The sequence below is a fragment of the Erinaceus europaeus genome, chromosome 11 (assembly GCF_950295315.1).
Source record: "Erinaceus europaeus chromosome 11, mEriEur2.1, whole genome shotgun sequence".
Taxonomy (NCBI): domain Eukaryota; kingdom Metazoa; phylum Chordata; class Mammalia; order Eulipotyphla; family Erinaceidae; genus Erinaceus; species Erinaceus europaeus.
The window spans coordinates 97728131-97748710 of record NC_080172.1 but is presented as its reverse complement, the minus strand read 5'-3'; the positions used below and the strand labels follow the sequence as shown (position 1 = coordinate 97748710).

At 40.7% G+C, this 20580-nt stretch overlaps 1 protein-coding gene across 2 annotated transcripts in view; it reads right to left on the bottom strand.

Annotated features, from left to right (window-relative positions):
• The window catches only part of AK5 (adenylate kinase 5), a 329025-nt gene that overhangs the window by 94058 nt on the left and 214387 nt on the right, over positions 1–20580 (bottom strand). For both annotated transcript variants that reach the window (XM_060202226.1, XM_007534207.3), the window contains exon 9: positions 8286–8328. In XM_060202226.1, coding sequence (XP_060058209.1) covers positions 8286–8328 — 43 coding nt within the window. The remainder of the gene's footprint in view (positions 1–8285; positions 8329–20580) is intronic.

Genomic DNA, 20580 nt, shown 5'->3' with positions numbered 1-20580 from the left:
TACAGGAAACCCACCTAACTCCACAAGACAAACACAGACTTAAAGTGAAAGGATGGAAAACTATCATACAAGTCAATGGCCCACAAAAAAGGGCAGGAACAGCTATTCTCATATCTGACACGATAGACTTTAAAATAGATAAAGTAAAAAAGTAAAAAAGATAGGAATGGACAGTACTTAATGCTCAGAGGATAAGTCAATCAAGAGGACTTAACAATTATTAGCATCTATGCACCCAATGAGAAGCCATCTAAACACACCAAATGTCTACTGAAAGAGCTACAGCAATATATTAACAGCAACACAGTCATAGTAGGGGACTTCAACACCCTACTCTCTCAACTTAACAGATCATCCAGGCAGAAAATCAATAAAGACATAAGGGAGCTAAATGAAGAGATAGATAAACTAGAACTATTGGACATTTTCAGAGTCATTCATCCCAAGAAACTGGAATACACATTTTACTCAAATCCACATGGATCATTCTCAAGGATAGACCATATGTTAGGCCACAAAGACAGCATCAGAAATTCAAGAGCATTGAAATCATCCAAAGCATCTTCTCAGACCACAATGGAATTAAACTAACACTTAGCAATCAACAAAATATTAGTAATAGTCCCAAAATGTAGAAGCTCAACAGTACACTTCTTAACAACCTCTGGGTCAAAGAGGAAATCAAGGAAGAAATCAAAATGTTTCGAGACTTCAATGAAAATGAAGACACAAGCTATCAAAATATTTAGGACACAGCTAAGGCAGTACTGAGAGGGAAGTTCATAGCTATACAAGCACACATTAGGAAACAAGAAAAAGCACAAATAAACAGACTGATTGCACATCTTAAAGACCTAGAAGTAGAAGAACAAAGGAACCCTAAAGCAACCAGAAGGACAGAAATCACTAAAGTTAGGGCAGAAATAAATAACATTGAGAATAAGAAAACCATACAAAAGATCAACGAAAGTAAATGTTGGTTCTTCGAAAAAGTGAACAAAATCGACAAACCTTTAGCCAGACTCACAAAACAAAAAAGGGAGAAGACCCAAATAAATCGGATAGTAAATGAAAGAGGAGAAATCACAACAGACACTGCAGAAATTCAACATATCATGCGAGGCTTCTATGAACAACTATATGCCACCAAGCTAGAGAACCTGGAAGAAATGGACGATTTCCTAGATACCTACCAACTTCCAAAACTAAGTAAAGAGGAAGTGGATAACATGAACAGGCCCATCACACCTAATGAAATTGAAACAGTTATCAAAAATCTCCCCAAAAATAAAAGTCCTGGACCAGATGGTTTTACAAATGAATTCTACAAAACCTTCAAAGAAGAAATAATACCTCTACTTTTAAAAGTCTTCCAGAAGATTGGAGACACTGGAATATTCCCTGCCAGCTTCTATGAAGCCAGCATCACTCTGATACCAAAAGCAGACAGGGACACAACCCAAAAAGAAAACTACAGACCAGTATCTCTGAGGAACATAGATGCTAAAATACTAAACAGAATTCTAGCCAACCGGATACAGCAGTATATTAAAAAGATTGTTCATCATGACCAAGTGGGGTTTATCCCAGGCATTCAAGGTTGGTTTAATATACGTAAATCAATCAGTGTGATCCACCACATCAACAAAAGCAAGACCAAAAACCATATGGTCATATCAATAGATGCAGAGAAAGCCTTTGACAAAATACAACATCCCTTTATGATTAAAACACTATAAAAAATGGGAATACATGGAAAATTCTTGAAGATAGTGGAGTCTATATATAGCAAACCTACAGCCAACATTTTACTCAATGGTGAAAAACTGGAAGCATTTCCACTCAGATCAGATATTAGACAGGGCTGCCCACTATCACCATTACTATTCAGCATATTGTTGGAAGTTCTTGCCATAGCAATCAGGCAGGAGCAAGGAATTAAAGGCATACAGATTGGAAAAGAAGTCAAACTCTCCCTATTTGCAGATGACATGGTCGTATACACAGAAAAACCTAAGGAATCCAGCAAGAAGCTTTTGAAAATCATCAGGTAATACAGTAAGGTGTCAGCTACAAAATTAACATTCAAAAGTCAGTGGCATTCCTCTATGCAAACACTAAGCTAGAAGAAATTGAAATCCAGAAATCAATGCCTTTTACTATAGCAACAAAAACAATAAAATATCTAGGAGTAAACTTAACCAAAGAAGTGAAAGACTTGCATACTGAAAATTATGAGTCACTACTGAAGAAATTGAAAAATACACAAAGAAGTGGAAAGATATTCCATGTTTATGGGTTGGTAGAATTAACATTATCAAAATGAATATACTACCCAGAGCCATCTACAAATTTAATGCTATCCCCATCAAGATCCCATGCACATTTTTTAGGAGAATAGAACAAATGCTACAAATGTCTATCTGGAACCAGAAAAGACCTAGAATTGCCAAAACCATCTTGAGAAAAAAGAACAGAACCGGAGGTATCACACCTCAGATCTCAAACTGTATTATAGGGCCATTGTCATCAAAACTGCTTGGTACTAGAACACGAATAGACACACTGACCAGTGGAATAGAATTGAGAGCCCAGAAGTGAGCCCCCACACCTATGGACATCTAATCTTTGACAAAGGGGCCCAGACTATTAAATGGGGAAAGCAGAGTCTCTTCAACAAATGGTGTTGGAAACAATGGGTTGAAACATGCAGAAGAATGAAACTGAATCACTGTATTTCACCAAATACAAAAGTAAATTCCAAGTGGATCAAGGACTTGGATGTTAGACCACAAACTATCAGATACTTAGAGGAAAATATTGGCAGAACTCTTTTCCGCATACATTTTAAAGACATCTTCAATGAAAGGAATCCAATTACAAAGAAGACTAAGGCAAGCATAAGCCTATGGCACTACATCAAATTAAAAAGCTTCTGCACAGCAAAAGAAACCACTACCCAAACTAAGAGACCCCTCACAGAATGGGAGAAGATCTTTACATGCCATACATCAGACAAGAGTTTAATAACCAACATCTATAAAGAGCTTGCCAAACTCAACAAGAAGACAACAAATAACCCCATCCAAAAATGGCGGAGGACATGGACAGAATATTCACCACAGAGAGACCCAAAAGGCCGAGAAACACATGAAAAAATGCTCCAAGTCTCTGATTGTCAGAAAAATGCAAATAAAGACAACCATGAGATACCACGCCACTCCTGTGAGAATGTCATACATCAGAAAAGGTAACAGCAGCAAATGCTGGAGAGGGTGTGGGGTCAAAGGAACCCTCCTACACTGCTGGTTAGAATGTCAATTGGTCCAACCTCTGTGGAGAACAGTCTGGAGAACTCTCAGAAGGCTAGAAATGGACCTACCCTATGATCTTGCAATTCTTCTCCTGGGGATATATCTTAAGGAACCCAACACATCCATATAAAAAGATCTGTGTACATATATGTTCTTGGCAGCATAATTTATAATAGCCAAAACCTAGAAGCAACCCAGGTGTCCAACAACAGATGAGTGGCTGAGCAAGTTGTGGTCTATATACACAATGGAATACTACTCTGCTGTAAAAAATGGTGACTTCATTGTTTTCAGCCGATCTTGGATGGACCTTGAAAAAATCATGTTGAGTGAAATAAGTCAGAAACAGAAGGATGAATATGGGATGATCTCACTCTCAGGCAGAAGTTGAAAAACAAGAACAGAAAAGAAAACAGAAGTAGAACCTGAAATGGAATTGGTGTATTGCACCAAAGTAAAAGACTCTGGGTTGGGTGGGTGGGGAGATTACAGGTCCAAGAAGGATTCAGAGGACCTAGTAGGGGTTGTATTGTTATATGGGGAACTGGGGAATGTTATGCATATACAAACTATTGTACTTAATGTTGAATGTAAAACACTAATTCCCTAATTAAAAAGAAAAAAAGAAAGGAAAAGATGGCAGAATCACAGAAAAAAATACGCAAAAATATATAAATGTAGATAGATACTTGAGAGAAGCATGCAGGGAAGTGAGCTCCACCCCAGAGGTTCCAGGTTTGGGAGAAACATAAGGTCTATAGAGGAAGCAGGAGATTCCTGTTGTGTTAGGGTTTAAGAAGACAGTAAATAGTTATTTCTTTTAAAAATTTAATTAATTAAACCAGAGCATTGTTGGTGGAGGATAGACAGCATAATGGTTATGCAAAGAGACTCTCACTGATGCTGAGGTTCCAAAGTCCCAGGTTCAATCCCCTGCACCACCATAAGCCAGAGCTGAGCAGTGCTCTGGTTAAAATAAATTTAAAAAAATAATAATAAAATAAAATAAAGATAAATAAACCAGAGCATTGCTCAGCGCTGGCTTAGAGGTGGTACGGGGGATTGAACCTAGGATTTTGGAGCCTCAGGCACAAGGGTCTCTTTGTATAACCATTATGCTATCTACCCCCCCCTTGAATTTTCAAATGATGGCACTGGAGTTCAGAGATATTTGGTATTTTCTAGGTGAATCCCAAGGCATCTGGGTATGCAGTCCTGATCCTATGCTTCAGAGATTCCTGGAGCCACCCTGTCACAGAGGGAAAGTCAGGAGAGAAGTGCCAGACCGGATGAAGTCAGTCCCGAGGTCTCGTCCAGATTGTGCTCTGGACTCCTTTCTGACCCTGGAAGAGGCTGTATTTGTCCATCTCAGTGTGTGAGCTGAATGAAACGATAGGTAGAGGTGGCTATCCTGGGAAATAGTAGAATTTTTTTTTCCTATCTTGGAAGCAAAATCACAATTTCTATACTTGAACTGAGAGGACTTTGATGGCTACTTTGTATTTTATGTATAAAAGTACTTTTAAAAGTTTTTTTTTTTAAGTCCAGGGTTATTGCTAGAGCACTACCAATCCACTGCTCCTTGTGGCCATTTTTTTTCATTTTTTTGATAGGACAGTGAGAAATTGAGAGAAGAGGGAGAGATAGAAAGATAGACACTTGGGGGCCGGACAGCAATGGGTTAAGTGTACATGGTGTAAAGGGCAAGGATTCCAGTTCGAGCCCCTGGTTCCCACCCTGGTTCAAGCCCCTGGTTCGAGCCACCTGGTTCCCACCTGCAGGGTCGCTTCACAAGCGGTGAAGCAGGTCTACAGGCATCTATCTTTCTCTCCCCCTCTGTCTTCCCATCCTCTCTCAATTTCTCTTTGTCCTAACAACAACAGCAATAGCAACAACAACAATAATAACAACGATAAACAGCAAGGACAACAAAAGGGGAAAAAATAGCCTCCAGGAGTAGTAGATTCCTAATGCAGGCACCAAGCCCCACTGATAACCCTGGAGGCAAAAAAAAAAAAAAAGAAAGAAAAAAAAGATAAGACATTTTCAGACCTGCTTTGCTACTTTTTGAAGTGAACCCCCCTGCAGGTGGGGAGTGGAGGTTTGAACCCAAACTCTTGTGTGTGTTCTTGTGCTTAGTACTATGTGTGCTTAACTGGGCTTGCCACCTCCTGGCCCCCAAAAGACCATTCTTCTAACAGTTATAGTATTTCACTTGTTAGTGGAATTGGAGTAGTTCACTTTTATACACAATGACATGGTTTTGTAGGTATATTCTATTAGCTGAGTGAAAGATCCAAGATAAAGAGGAGTTAAAAAATGGGCCATGAAAAGTTGGATAGGGTATAGAAGGACAAAGAGGAAAGTAGATAGAGGAAAGTAGATAGGGGAGAAAACTTGGAACTATTTTTTTTTTTGTTATTTTAAATCAAAGAGATATTCTAATCTCTTTACAGAATAATCCATGATGACTAGAAATTCTTGTTATCTAGAAATTCCTAATAGTCGTCACACTGATTCACTTACCATGTGAGATCAGGTGGTCATCTTAATATTCTCCAGACTTACAGCTTACTTTTGTGAAGCTGTGCAAATTATATTTGAAATATACCAGCATGGCTGTGGTCAATATTATCAGTATTTTTGTTAACACTTTATCCTACTTATTTTTTTTTTTAAAAGTAAGTATAGGAGCCGGGTGGTGGTGCACCTGGTTGAGTGCATGTATTACAGTGCACAAGGACGCAGGTTTGAGCCCTCGGTCCCCACCTGCAGGGGGAAAGCTTTGTGAGTGGTAAAGCTGTGCTGCAGGTGTTTCTCTGTCTCTCTCCCTTTCTATCACCCCTCCCCTCTTGATTTCTGGCTGTCTCTATCCAATAAATAAATATAGTAAGGAAATTAAAAACAAAACAAAACAAAAAAATAGTAAGTTAATGGGAGTTGGGCGGTGGTACACTTGATAGAGAACACGTATCGCCAGTTCTATACTCTGGTCTCCACCTGCAGGGTGGAAGCTTCATAAACAGTGGAACAGTGGTTGGTGTAAGTATCTCTCTTATTCTCCATCTCTCTATCTCTATCAGAAATAAATGCATCTTTAAAAAAATCCAGAATTGAGGTCACACTCACACAGTGCAGACATTACACAGTAAGTTACAGAGACATGGGAATAACAAGAAAGAAAACATGATTATGTTATGATAGATACAAAACTGAAGATAAAATTTAAATATAAATATGTATTTTCAACTATGTAAAAATGTAGAAAATATACTGGAATAAATATACCAATGGCACTGGAATAAAATTAAATGTTCCAAAATATATAAGACTCTGATAAAAATAACATAAATATTTATACTTCGTAAGGGTTTGTTTAGATGGCTCCTTTTTGATTTTTTTTGTTTTATTTTTTAATTTTCATTTATTTAGTTATTATTGAATAGAGACAGAAATTGAGAAGGGAGGGAGACATCGGGAAAGAGGCAGACACCTGCAACCCTACTTCACCACTTGTGAAGCTTTCCCTCTGCAGGTGGGGACCAGGGGCTTGAACCTGAGTCCTTGCACATTGCCATGTGTGGGCTTAACCAGGTGTGCTACCGCCTGGCCTCAATGGATCTTTTTTAAATTTACTTATTTATTAATGAAAAAGAGAGAGTAAAAGAGAAACAAAGTATCACTATGGTACATATGATGCTAGGAGTTGAACTTGGGACCTCATACTTAACAGTCTCAACACTCTCCACTGAGCCACCTCCCAGGATAAAGTTCTTAATATTATTATTATTAACTTAAAGACATTTCTACAATGAGTATGGGCTAACTCTATAACCAGGAAAAATGGGAAAATTTATCAGTTAATCAATCAATTCCTATTCAGTTGGGACTGAGTTGATTATCTGCATTTGACACACGTTTGTATGCCTTTCTCCATGGTGTTATTTAGTGACAGATTTTCCACATACACCTATTACCATTATCATCAAATGACACTTTATTTACCAGCTCTTCCTAATAGGATAAGTGAAGGATCACAGAGGGGTTACTTAAAAAGCCAAAACAGGGCAGGGGTAGATAGCATGATGGTTATGCAAAGAGACTCTCATGCCTGAGGTTCAAAAGACCCAGGTTCAATCCCCTGCACCACCATAAACCAGAGCTGAACAGTATTCTGGTAAAAATAAATAAATAAATAATCTAAAAAATAAAAATTAAAAATAAAAAAGCCAAAACACTTGCTTGTACATATCTAGTCAAAACACATGTATATATTTTATTTCATGGTTTTATACATGTATTTCTATGGACATACTTATAATGCCATTTATTACTAAGTGAAAATGGTAGAAGGTACTTTACCTAGCACACGACGAGTCTTAATTTTCCAGAACAATCTGAAATTCAGACAATCTGATCTTTTTCCAGTTACGTGCAATTGACTATGGCTGGATTTTTCTTCCGAACTTTCTTCCTCTCTTCCTTTTCTTTTTTGTTTTTGCGACTCTTGTTAAAATAATAGTGGGATACATTGTAGTGTAATTTGTGTTTCTTAGGTTGTGTCCTAATTGTATCATGCTGAATTGTTAGTAACAATTGGAGGGAAAAGGCTTTGTGTTTCAATAAATTTGAGCTATAGCTAGGTAGTTCTCTTTACTGAAGGATTTGAAGGGATCTTATTTTACTAATTTTTAAGTAACTCTTCTAAAGGGGATTGAGACTTTTCCAAAAATATTTTGCCAGAACATTCTGTTTTTACTAAGGCCATGTTCTTCAGGTAACTAGGAATACATCTTTTAGTTACTTAGCTATCCCTTTGGCTCTTTATGTGAACCAAGAGGCAAGTCAAAGTGTTTTGATATTAACCTTCTCCTTTGGCTAAGTTAAAAGTATATGCAATTTGTAGTAATAAAAATAGATGCTCAAATTTATTAAATGACCCCTTTACTTTCACCAGTAAAAGAAACTCACCTCCCATTGTGTCCTCTCCAAATACATTTAATTGGTCATCACCCTGTTTGAAAAAAAAAATTGCAATATTAGATGACAATACCTTGCCAAATGTTAATATACTTAACTTCCAAATAACCTTCTGAAGAAGGTACAATTCTCCCCCTTTTACAGACAAAGAAGCTTTGAAGAATTTGAAAAGCGAAATTGTCTTAGGCCACTTAACAGAGAGAGGGACTGAACTCAAATTTGTACCTGGGCTGTCTGTCCCCACTCTTCTAAACAACACCCAACCTCATTTTCTTGGTGCAAATGTATCTGAAGACAGAAGCACTAACTTCAAGAAGATAAAATCCCTCAGTTCCCAAAGCTCAGTGATAGGTACAGTCACTTCTGCTTTGTGAACAACTCCATAATTAAAAGCTAAAAAAAAAAAAAAAAAAAAAAAAAAGCTGGACTTGTAGACTTTCTGTAAGGGACCAAAGAGTAAATATTTTCATCAGTGTGAACCATATGGATTCTGTTGGAGGTTAACCACTGGCCACTAGCTGAAATGTGAAATAGGGGAAGTTGGAAAGACCAGTTTTGATTGATGCCTGCCTTTAAAATTTTAATTTAATTTGATTTTTAACCAAACAGATACTCTATTTTCCTTACAGAAGAAACTATGGTGTTTGGGGGAAAAATTCAGAAAGAAAATTTATTTTTTAAAAAAGTATTTGGTGAGACTTCTCCTTGTCAGCTGTGTTTCTGTCCATCCCATTTCCCACTTCTCATCCTTTCCAGGTAACTACATAGAGAAGTTTCTTGTCTATTACCCAGATGCACAAGAATTTACTTCAGATAGACATAAACACATTTGAATATATATACATATGTCTATATGTAACCTTATTATCTCCATAAGGTATGCATAAAACACATTTACATTATATTTGTATTTGCACTTATAAGATATATCCTACTTTATAATAATAATGCTCTTTTCCTTGCCTTTTCTTTTTTAAAAATTTTTTAAATTATCTTTATTTATTTTTTGGATAGAGAGAAACAGAAATCAAGGGAGAAGGGGGTCATAGAGAGGGAGAGAGACAGAGAGACACCAGCATCACTGCTTCACCACTTGCAAAGCCTTCCCCCTGCAGGTGGGGATGGGGCTCAAACTGGGTCCTTGAGCATTGTAACATGTGTGCTCAACCAGGTGTGCCACCGCCCGGCCCCTTCCTTGGCTTTTCATTTATTAATAAATCCTGGAGAATGTTCCATCTCAGGCCAGAATATTCTTGACTTGTATTCTATTGTATGGAGTATATCATAGTTGCTGTTTTTTTTTTCTTTTAAATGTTTATTTATTGGATAAGGACAGCTGTTGTGCATTACACCAGCTGCCCCCTGCTCCATGCTGCATTGCTTGCTGCTGTGGTCTATTTACATAATCACTGTTTTGCCTGAGACCCGCCCTGCCTGCAGGGTATTGTTTAATCCCACTGGTTGGCAATAGCTGCTATGGAAGCTTTTTACCTTTGTGCTCTTTTCTCCAACCCCTCTCCTAGCCATTTTCTTTTCCGACCTGCCACTTCTGTTTCAAAAGATATAAAGGTGTTGTCTTTGATCAATAAAGCTATTGCATTGCATTCTGCTCAGCCACAAATTCCTGGTCTCTTCTCTCTCCGGCGACGCTAGCCTGGCAGACAGCCAGAAATAAGAGGGAAGGGGTTGATAGGGAGAAAGACAGAGAGACACCTGCAGCACTGCTTCACCACTCACAAAGTTTTCCCTCTTCAGGTGGGCTCAAACCTGCGTCCTTGTGCATTGTAATACATGCGCTCAACCAGGTGCGCCACCACCTGGCCCCCATAGTTGCTGTTTTGAACTAGTCCTTTATTGGCCAGATCATTAAGTTGCTTTTAATTTTTGACTTTTTTTAAAATATAAAAGTATCCATATAATAACGAATAAACTCTATGGGATGATCTCACTCACAGGCAGAAGTTGAAAAACAAGATCAGAAGAGAAAACACTAATCAATTCTCAGAAACAGTGTAATCATAGTCATATATTGTTAACTTTAATAGATTTTTTGCCAAATTGTTCTCGTAGTTTATGAGATTCTGCTGAGAGCCTCTACCTCCCTGCTTTACTCCAGCTTCTTGCCTTTCATTCAGTCTTATGCTGGAGTCAGGAGTCATTTAAACAAGGCTGTCTGGCTGCATTAATGCTCCCCTGAGGTAAGCTGCCATGAAAGCACTTAGTCTGAGAACCCAGACTTGTCATCCTTTTTTTCTTTTTACACCTTCAGGACAACTTTATTGCTTATCTTCTTAGATTTGCTTGCATCACCAGGGCTATTCCACTTGAGAAAAGCGATCACCTGGCCAGGGCACCCCTCCTCCAGCTGCTACTAAACTAGCTCCCTGCAGTCTGACATTTTCTTCAAACTGGCCTGACCCAGGAGATGTTTCTCAAGATTATCCTTCTTCAGCTTCTACCCTTTAACTGTCTCTCTTCTTCTCCATATTCATAACTATGATTATATTATTAATGTATATATGCATTATACACACACACACACATATGTATTTATCAGAGCACTGCTCACTCGCCTCTGGTTTATGGTGGTATATGGAATTGAACCCGGGGCTTCGGAGCTTCAGGCATGAAAGTCTTTTTGCATAATCACAAAGTTATCTCCTCTACCCTTTTAAAAAGTTTCTTTTGATTTTTTTTCTTTTTGTTTGTCTCCAGGGTTATTGCTGGGGCTTGATGCCTGCACTGTGAATCCACTGCTCCTGGCGCCAACTCCCCCCCCCACTGTTGTTGTTATTATTGTTGCTACTGTTGCTGTTGGATAGGACAGAGAGAAACTGAGAGAGGAAGAGACAAAGGAGACGAGAATGACAAGTACTTGCAGACCTGCTTCATCTCTTGTGAAGAGACCCCCCCCCCCCCCCGCAGGTGGGGAGCTGGGGGGTCACACTGGGAACCTTGAGCGGGTCCTTGTGTTTTGTGCCATGTGCGCTTAACCCAGTGTGCTACTGTCCAGTCTCTTTAAAAGTTTCATTGTGGGGGTTGGGCGGTGGCGCAGTGGGTTAAGCGCATGTGGTGCAAAGCACAGGGACTGGCTTCGATCCCCCGGCTCCCCACCTGCAGGGGAGTCGCTTCACAGGCTGTGAAGTAGGTCTGCAGGTGTCTATCTTTCTCTCCCCCTCTGTCTTCCCCTCCTCTCTCCATTTCTCTCTGTCCTATCCAACAACGAGCAACATCAACAATGGCAATAATAATAACCACAACGAGGCTACAACAACAAAGGCAACAAAAAGGGGGGGAAAATGGCCTCCAGGAGCGGTGGATTCATGGTGCAGGCACCGAGCCCAGCAATAATCCTGGAGAGAGAGAAAAAAAAAAGTTTCATTGTTAGCGATCTGATAGTTTCACAATAAGGCTACAGACTATCCTGAAATAATACACTTGAAAAGCATCTTCCTGCCTTACGCAGCTTCTAGGGAAGCTCACCTACCTGTTTTAATGTTTTTGCCCAAGATGTTTCTCCCAAAGAGGTTGAATAGCGTGTGCTGGAGAAGGAACATTTAACTAGACTTTCCTTATTTCTGGTCAAATCATTATCGAATGTTCAGGTAATGTTAAAAGGAAATCACTAAGTCTTCTTCACTCTCAATTGTTTTTTTCATCATTTTAGATGATTTAACATTAATTTGTAATATAACTCAAACATACAATTTGAGGGTTAGTCTTATACCTACATACATGTATAAAATTTACCATACCTATCCTTTCCCTCAATTTAAAAGAAAAAAAAGATTTATTTATTTTGGTGACAGAGGTCAGTGTACCACTCAGTTCTGGAATATGGAAGTGTCAGGAATTAAACATGGGACCTTTGAGGTGTCAGGTATACAAATGCTGGGTTTTAGCACTGAGCTATCTCCTCAGTCCCCAGTTCCACAGTCCGTGATGTTATTGTTGGATTATCAGCTCTGCACCCACCTAAACTGCATTAGATTTTTCTTATTGGTGGTTATCTTGTTTTGGAATTGTGATCATCACTAAAATGAATTAAAGTGATACATGCTGTTATAAAAGTGCCTATCTAACCTCCATTTGGCTTCTGTAGTCTGACTTATGTTTGTCCATAGCTCTTAGTCACACCTTTCTATTCTGTTTGTCTAAATGCTACAGATGAACCTTGGCTTTCTTTCCATGAATGCACTATAGTGGACAGTCTTCTGGGGCACAGATGTGAGCACTGAATTCACCGACAGGAAAGCCTAGGGGAATGGGATGTCTGGTTAAAGAGATCATTTTTTTTTTTCCTTAAAAAGGGTCTCCTAGTTTCTGAGACAATGTGAGTCTTTTCAATTATTTTCTTGCTGCCAGGGTCTTGCCGGGGCTTTAAGCCTGTGTGATTCCACTGCTCCTGGAGGGTTCTCCCTCTCCCACTGCCACCATTACAGAGTGAGAAGCAGAGTAAGTGAGAGAGAGACAAAGAAAGGACAGAAATCACAGTATCACTTCACTTTCCAAGAAGCTTTTTTCCTTGTGGTTGCCAAGGGCTAAATCCAGGTCCTCATACTTATTTTACTTTACCGGGTCAGTCACTTACTGGCCTTCTAATTTTTCTCATCTCAACTAGTACCAAATCAGAAATTACTGAGCTCACAAAAATTTCTAAAGCCATGGACCAGTGGAACATACCTAAAACAGGCTTCCTAGCTTCTTTCCACATGAAGACCCCTAGTTTCATTTGCTCTATTTCTACCTTTGGGTTCCTGTTGTTGGGTTCCTCAAGTTGCAGATGCTACCATGACACCATCCTGACCTCCCCCGGCAGACAGCCTCACCACTGCGTCCTGGAACCTCACCTCTCCAGAGCCCCACTCCACTAGGGAAAGATAGAAAACAGGCTGGGAGTATGGATCGACCTGCCATTGTACATGTCCAGCAAAGAAGTATCTACAGAAGCCAGACCTTCCAACTTCTGCTCCCCAAAACAATTTTGGCCCATACTACTAGAGAGAGATAAAGAAAAAGGAGGCTTCCAATGGAGGGGATGAGACACAGAACTCTGGCGGTGACGACTGTGTGAAATTGTACCCCTATTATCTTATACTCTTGTTAATCATTATTAAATACTAATAAATTGGATCGACCTTCTCGTGGTGCATCCTGTGAGTACCCATTCATTGGGGAAACTGACGATCCTTCCTAGCCGACTGAATCCACATGGATCCCAGTCACTTTCAAAGCCAGCAACGAGCAGCTCCAGACAGCTTTCAACCTGACGCTGTTGACTGGCTATGGAAGAAGGGCAAACGCTAGAAAAAGAACTAATAAACAATTTAAAAATTCAGTAATTATAATATGAAAAGCCTCATGAATCATGAAACACTAGCACATGAGAGCTTTCTTGGGTTCCTACTAAAATTTGTCTAGTGATTCTACCTCTGCTTTGGGGAAGCAACAGCAAGGTCTGTTCTGGAATTCTCAGAAAAGATCATCTTCATCAAGGAGTAGAATGTTAAAAGGAAAAACTATTGGGGGCAGGGTGGCCACACACCCAGTGTGTATGCGCATTACACTGTACGAGGACTTACGTGCACACGTTATAGTGTAAAGGGACCCAGGTTCAAGCCTCCGGTCCCTACCTGCAGGGGGAAAGTTTCATAAGTGCTGAAGCAGTGCTGCAAGTATTTCTCCCTTCTTCTCTGTCCCTTTCCCTCTTAACTGATGTGTCTCTACCCAAAAACAAATAAACAAAAATATTCAAATAGGGAGTCAGGCGGTAGTGCATCAGGTTAAGTGCACGTGGTGTATAAGGACTGGAGCATAAGGACCGGAGTAAGGACGGGAGTAAGGATTCCCGTTGGAGCCCCTGGCTCCCCAACTGCAGGGAGATCACTTTGCAAGTGGTGAGGCAGGTCTTTAGGTGTCTATCTTTCTCTCCCCCTCTCTGTCTCCCCTACTCTCTCAATTTCTCTCTGTCCTATCCAACAACAACATCATCAATGGCAACAGTAAGGACACTAAAAAAGGCAATGACATGGGAAAAAATGGCCTTCAGGAGCAGTGGACTTGTGGTGTAGGCACTGAGCCCCAGCTATAACCCGGGAGGCAAAAAAAAAATTCAAACAAAGGAAAAACTAAGAAAAAAAATAAGAACAACCCAATGAGATCAGGCTATTCTCCATTTTGGAAAATGAAAGAAGGAGAGGGAGATGGAGAAGAAGGAAAAATGGAAGGGGAAGAAGAAGGAGGAGATGGACAAGGAGGAGGAAGAGGAGAGGGAGAGGGAGAGGGAGGGGGAGGGAGATGGAGGGGGAGGGGGGAGGGGGAGGGGGAGAGGAAAAGGGAGATGGAGAGGGAGAAGGTGAAGGAGGAGAAGAAGAAGGAGGAGGAGGAGCAGAGGAGGAGGAAGAAGAAGAAGAAGAAGAGATTTCTGAATTCTTCCCTGATACCTCTGGAAAACAAAAGCAGTGAAACACCCTGTGATTTTCAAAAGGGTTACTGAACTGCTATTTGAGTCACACTTAGAGTGTTTGCAGCACGAACAATCTCGGTTGTTCCTTGGAAAAATACTAAGAGGTGTACAAATTGACACTTCTCATTTTCCAGGTAAGAAACACAGGCTCAGAATGCTATGTGACTTGTGCTGGTTGCCCAGCCTGTTGGATCTCCTGGTCCCCCAGCTTGTGCTCTGACGCGTCTCCCACAGCCCCAGATGGTGCGGCAGTGCAGGTGGGCCAAGTGCAGCCAGTGACTGATCTCCACCAGCGCAGGCAAGGCTGGCGGGGCTCTGGATAGAAATGATGATGGAGCCACTTGCCAATGAGGGACCTAAAACTGGGTCACACCTCTCAAGTGACTTGAAAGGGAGATTCTTAAATTTTACTGGCCGACAATGAATGAAATTCTTTGGCTCTTTAGCCAAACTAAAAGAATTAGAAGTGGAACTATTTTATCCGAAAGAGGAAGGGCAACTGGTTCTAGAGACCTGTTTTCAGTGTTTGTAGCTCTTTTCTTTAGATGTTTTCATTGCAAGTAATGGGCAATTTGAGAAAAAAAAAGTATGGGGAGTGGTATGTAATTTAGTTACAACCAAGAATTTATTTTACAGCAAGTCCCATTTTTCTTTCACTGAAGTAGACACAATTAGAGGTCTGTTTGCTGGGTAAGTACTTGTGTAATTGAGTAAACATGGATGAAAGAAATATAGGGGGTGATGGGCTAACCTTTTCCCAGTCTTATTAAATTGCAGGCTCTCTACATGAATTGCTTTAAATAGTGGTTTGTAGATTGAGTTCTCTAGGATAAATGGCATTTTTCTTGCTTTAGGTATAAACTGTAGTGTTGTGTCTTCGCTGAGAAAATTTTCAAGAGAAACATTTTCTCCTAATGTTTTCCTTTACGTCTGTTTTCACCATCTCAAAAATGTGTCTCACTAGACAACTGATGAAAGATTATGTGAAAAACACTTTGATTTTATATTTACATGCCAAATGAGGAACTTTTTTTTTTTTTTAAACCATTGCACTATTCAACTCTGGTTCATAATGGTGCTGAGGATTGAACTTAGAACTTCAGGACCTCAGGCATGAAAGTTTCTCTCTCTCTCCCTCTCCCTCTCCCTCCCCCTGCCCTTCCTCTGTCTGTCTCTCCTCTTATCCCTCTCATTAATAAATTTAGGGAGAACGAACCAGACATCACTCTGGTACTTGTGTTGCTAGGGATTGAACTCAGGACCAGTGCTTTATCCATTGCATCACCTTCAGGACCACCTACTTTTTTTTTTTTTAAGTGTTAATCTGATGATTAAAAAAAAAGGGGGGGTGGGGTGGGGGCAAAGATTCCATTCTGATTTCAAGTTAATTTTGGCCATAACATCACACTGCTAGAGTCTTACAAGAATTATTTAATTGCTATCTCTTTATTTCTGATCCTGGTAAAAAGATATAAAGAGTTAGAGCTTATTCTCACCCACTGGATATTCCAGAGAATAGAGACATGTGCCTCTAATCTTCCATTAGCAGTGTTGAGGATACAGACTCCTTATGAAAGCCTGTATCTCTCTCTCTCTTTTTTTCCCAGCAGGTTGATTGCCAGGGCTTGGTGCTTGTACTAAGAATCTTTTTTTCTTTTTTTTCTTTCTATCTTATTTGACAGGACAGAGAGATATTGAGAGGGCAAGGGGAGATAGAAAAGGAGAGAGAGAGAGAAAGAGAGAGACCTGCAGCTTGATTCACCACTCATGAAGCATCCTCCTTGCAGGTGGGGAACGGGGACTTGAAACCCGGTCCTTATGCATGCTGATACGTGCGCGTAACCAGATTGATTGTTAAGTGTTAGTTTAATTCCACTGTGGTCTGAGAAGATGCTTTGGATGATTTCAATGCTCTTGAATTTGCTGATGCTGTCTTTGTGGCCTAACATATGGTCTATCCTTGAGAATGACCCATGTGATTTGAGTAAAATGTGTATTCCAGTTTCTTGGGATGAATGATTCTGAAAATGTCCAATAGTTCTAGTTTATCTATCTCTTCATTTAGCTCCCTTATGTCTTTACTGATTTTCTGCCTGGATGATCTGTCAAGTTGAGAGAGTGGGGTGTTGAAGTCCCCTACTATGATTGTGTTGCTGTTAATATATTGCTGTAGCTCTTTCAGTAGACATTTGATGTATTTAGATGGCTTCTCATTGGGTGCATAGATGCTAATAATTGTTAAGTCCTCTTAATTGACTGATCCTCTGAGCATTAAGTAGTCCATTCCTATCTTTTTTATTCTTACCTATTTTCAAGTCTATTGTGTCAGATATGAGAATAGCTGTTCCTGCCCTTTTTTTGTGGGCCATTGGCTTGTATGATAGTTTTCCATCCTTTCACTTTAAGTCTGTGTTTGTCTCGTGGAGTTAGGTGGGTTTCCTGTAGACAGCATATTGTTGGGTTGTGTTTTCTGATCCATCTTCCTACTCTGTGTCTTTTAATAGGTGAATTCAGGCCATTGGCATTTATTGATATCAAATATTGAAGATATTTTAATGCCTATCTTGTAGAGTTTTAGAGCGTTTGATATATGTCCTATTTATGGTGGTCTGATTATTTATAGGAGACCTTTCAGAATGTCTTTCAGGGCAGGCTTGGTGATAGTTGATTCCTTAAACTGTTGCTTGTCTGAGAAGGTTTTGATGCCTTCATCTAGTCTGAATGACAGTCTAGCATGATACAGTATTCTTGGCTGAAAGTCTTTCTGATTGAGCACTCGACAGATATCTTGCCATTCTCTTCTGGCCTGTAGTGTTTGTGTGGAGAAGTCTGCTGCTAATCTTACGGGTTTTCCTCTGTAGGTGACTCTTTGTTTTTCTCTTGCAGCCTTCAGGATCCTTTCTTTATCCTTATTTCTTTCCATTCTGAATATGATGTGTCTTGGTGTCTGTAAGTCTGGGTTAATTCTGTTTGGGACCCTCTGGGCTTCTTGAATCTTTATGTCTTTGATGTTGTCTAGACTAGAGAAGTTTTCAGTTACTATGGCTTCTGAAGCATGCTTTTTTTCCTCTCCCTCTCTTTCTTCCTCTGGTAAGCCAATAATGCGTATATTGTTTCTTTTGAATTCATCCCATAAGACTCTGTTGTTGCTTTCAGCATCTCTTAATCTCTTTTTGAGATATCTTACTTCTTTTTTAGTTTTCTCTAATTCGTCCTCGATCTTGCTAATTCTGTCCTCAGCCTCATTTATTCTATTCTCTCTCCCCTCTCCTGTTTTCTGGAGTTCATCTATTTTGTTTCCCTGTTCTGATACTGTTTTAGCTTGTTCAGCTACTTGTTTTCTTAGCTCAGCTATTTCAGCTTTCAGCTCTCTAATAACCTTGAGATAATTAGTGTTTTTTCCTGAGTCTCAATTCTTGTTCCTGTGTTTCTGATTACAATTCTTTCAAATTCTTTACTCACTCCTGTGATTATTTCCTTAGCTAGTGTTTGAATGTTCAACTCGTTATTTTGTGCTTCACCCTTTGGGGGGCTTTTAGCTGTTACAAACTCCTTGAGAGGCTGCTTCTGTCACGTATTTCTCATCTTACAGAGAAATTCCTATCACCCGCCCAAGCTGGTTTCCGCCCAGGAAGATCTACCTGTGAACAAGCCCTGGCCCTCTCAACTTACATTGAAAATGGATTCCAGAAGAATTTAAAGACGGGTGCTGTCTTTGTTGATCTCACAGCAGCCTATGACATGGTTTGGCACCGTGGTCTCCTAGTCAAGATCTCAAGATGCCTGCCTCCGTGGGTGGCCAACACTATATCGTTTCTTCTCCAAAACAGAAGATTCCAGGTGCATCTGGGTGACAAGTCTAGCAGATGGAGACTTGTCTCAAGTGGCCTCCCCCAGGGCTCTGTCCTGGCTCCTACGCTATTTAATATTTACATCAATGACCTCCCAGAAACTTCTTCAAGGAAGTTCATCTACGCCGATGACATCTGCTGTGCAACTCAGGCATCCAAGTTCGACATCCTCGAGGAAACACTCACGAAAGACATGTCTCTGATATCTGATTACTGTGAAAAATGGCGACTAATCCCTAGCACTGCAAAAACGGTATCCTCTGTTTTCCATCTACACCATGCCTCAGCCTCGCGTGAGCTTAATGTGCAGCTTGGCAATACGAGAATCCGGCATGAAGCCCAGCCAGTCTATCTTGGCGTTACTCTCAATCGCACTCTGTCATTTCACGAACATCTCATAAAAACTGCAGCAAAGGTGGGCGCGAGGAATAACATCATTGCAAGACTGGCCAGCTCCTCATGGGGCGCGAGCGCTTCCACACTACGATCATCATCTCTGGCATTATGCTATTCCACTGCAGAATACTGTGCCCCAGTATGGTTCCGTAGCCCCCATATCCACTTGGTCAATTCCAAATTATATTCCATGAGGATAATTTCTGGAACCATCCGTTCCACCCCGGTCCCATGGCTGCCAGTTCTCAGCAACATCGCCCCGCCAGATATTCATCAGGATGCAGCATCATCTAAGTTCATTTCCCACGTCTACGCTCGACCGGACCTGCCAATATACGCAGATATCTTCGCCCACCCTGTCCAATGCTTGACGTCTTGTCACCCAGTCTGGTCCCCTATGCGTACACTGAACTTCTCTGTTCCAGTCTCTTGGAAACAGAGTTGGCAGTCAGCTGAGGTAAAGAACAAACACCTCATCACAGATCCCTGCAAGCGTCAACCCGGCTTTGACCTAGCACGTTATGTTTGGGCCCTCCTCAATTGCTATCGAACAGGCCGGTGCGCTGCTATGTTCCATCACTGGGGAGCCAGAGACGACCCGAACTGCCCCTGCGACTACAGACAGACTAGGACCCACATAGTCAACGACTGCCACCTCTCCAGATTCAAAGGAGGTCTCGAAACTTTACATCAGGCTCAACCTGACGCTGTTGACTGGCTACGGAAGAAGGGCAAACGCTAGAAGAAGAAGCTGGACTCTTGTCCTGGTTCGTTTCTCCAATATTTCTTCTTGTTGGTTTAACCATTTTATTTATTATGTTATGAGTTCCCTCTCTCAGTACTTTTCAAATTACTGACCACTACTGCCTGAATTGACTTGTGTCTAAGTAAGTTAATTATAGGGTTCACAGTGGTGGAAGTTAACAGTTGTTTCAATAGTATTTTAATCCCTGAGTTGGAGTCAGTGGTGTAAAAGCCTCTTTTTTTCCCCTTCCCTGTAGGCTATGGGAGCCTGAGGGCTTTTAAACTATCAATAGGCTTCTTAGCTTAATCACTAACTCCTGACCAAGAGATAAAGTAAGTCGTGGCAGAGATAATCCAGTGGTTATGCAAAGAGACTTTCACAGCCCCACAGCTATGCCACTGAGGTGTATGTCTTCTGAGTTTCCTGGTTAGATCTCTGTCCCCTGGTGTCCCTCTCTGCTGCTGCTCCAGATTCTGAGGGCAGCAGCAATGGAGACTCAGAGTTGCACTTGGTGAGTCTCTGGGGAGTCCTCTCCTCCCTTCAGCTGTCCTCTTGTTGGTGGAACAGACTAGAGGTGGTGTCTCAACTGATAAACTGCCGGACTGTTACCAGCCACTTAATCCCTTCCTAGGCTCCTCTCTGTCACCAGCCACACTTGTTTGCACTCACCAGTGATTTGGTGGGTTCCTGTAGTCGTTCTAATCCTGTCTTGTTTCGGTCCCAGGTATTCTCCTTTGGTATTCCTAGTTGATCCGGCAGAGGAGAGGAGAGAAGGAGATCTGCTGCTGCTCGTAGCCCTGCCTCCGGAAGTCTCCCCTCTCTCTCTTT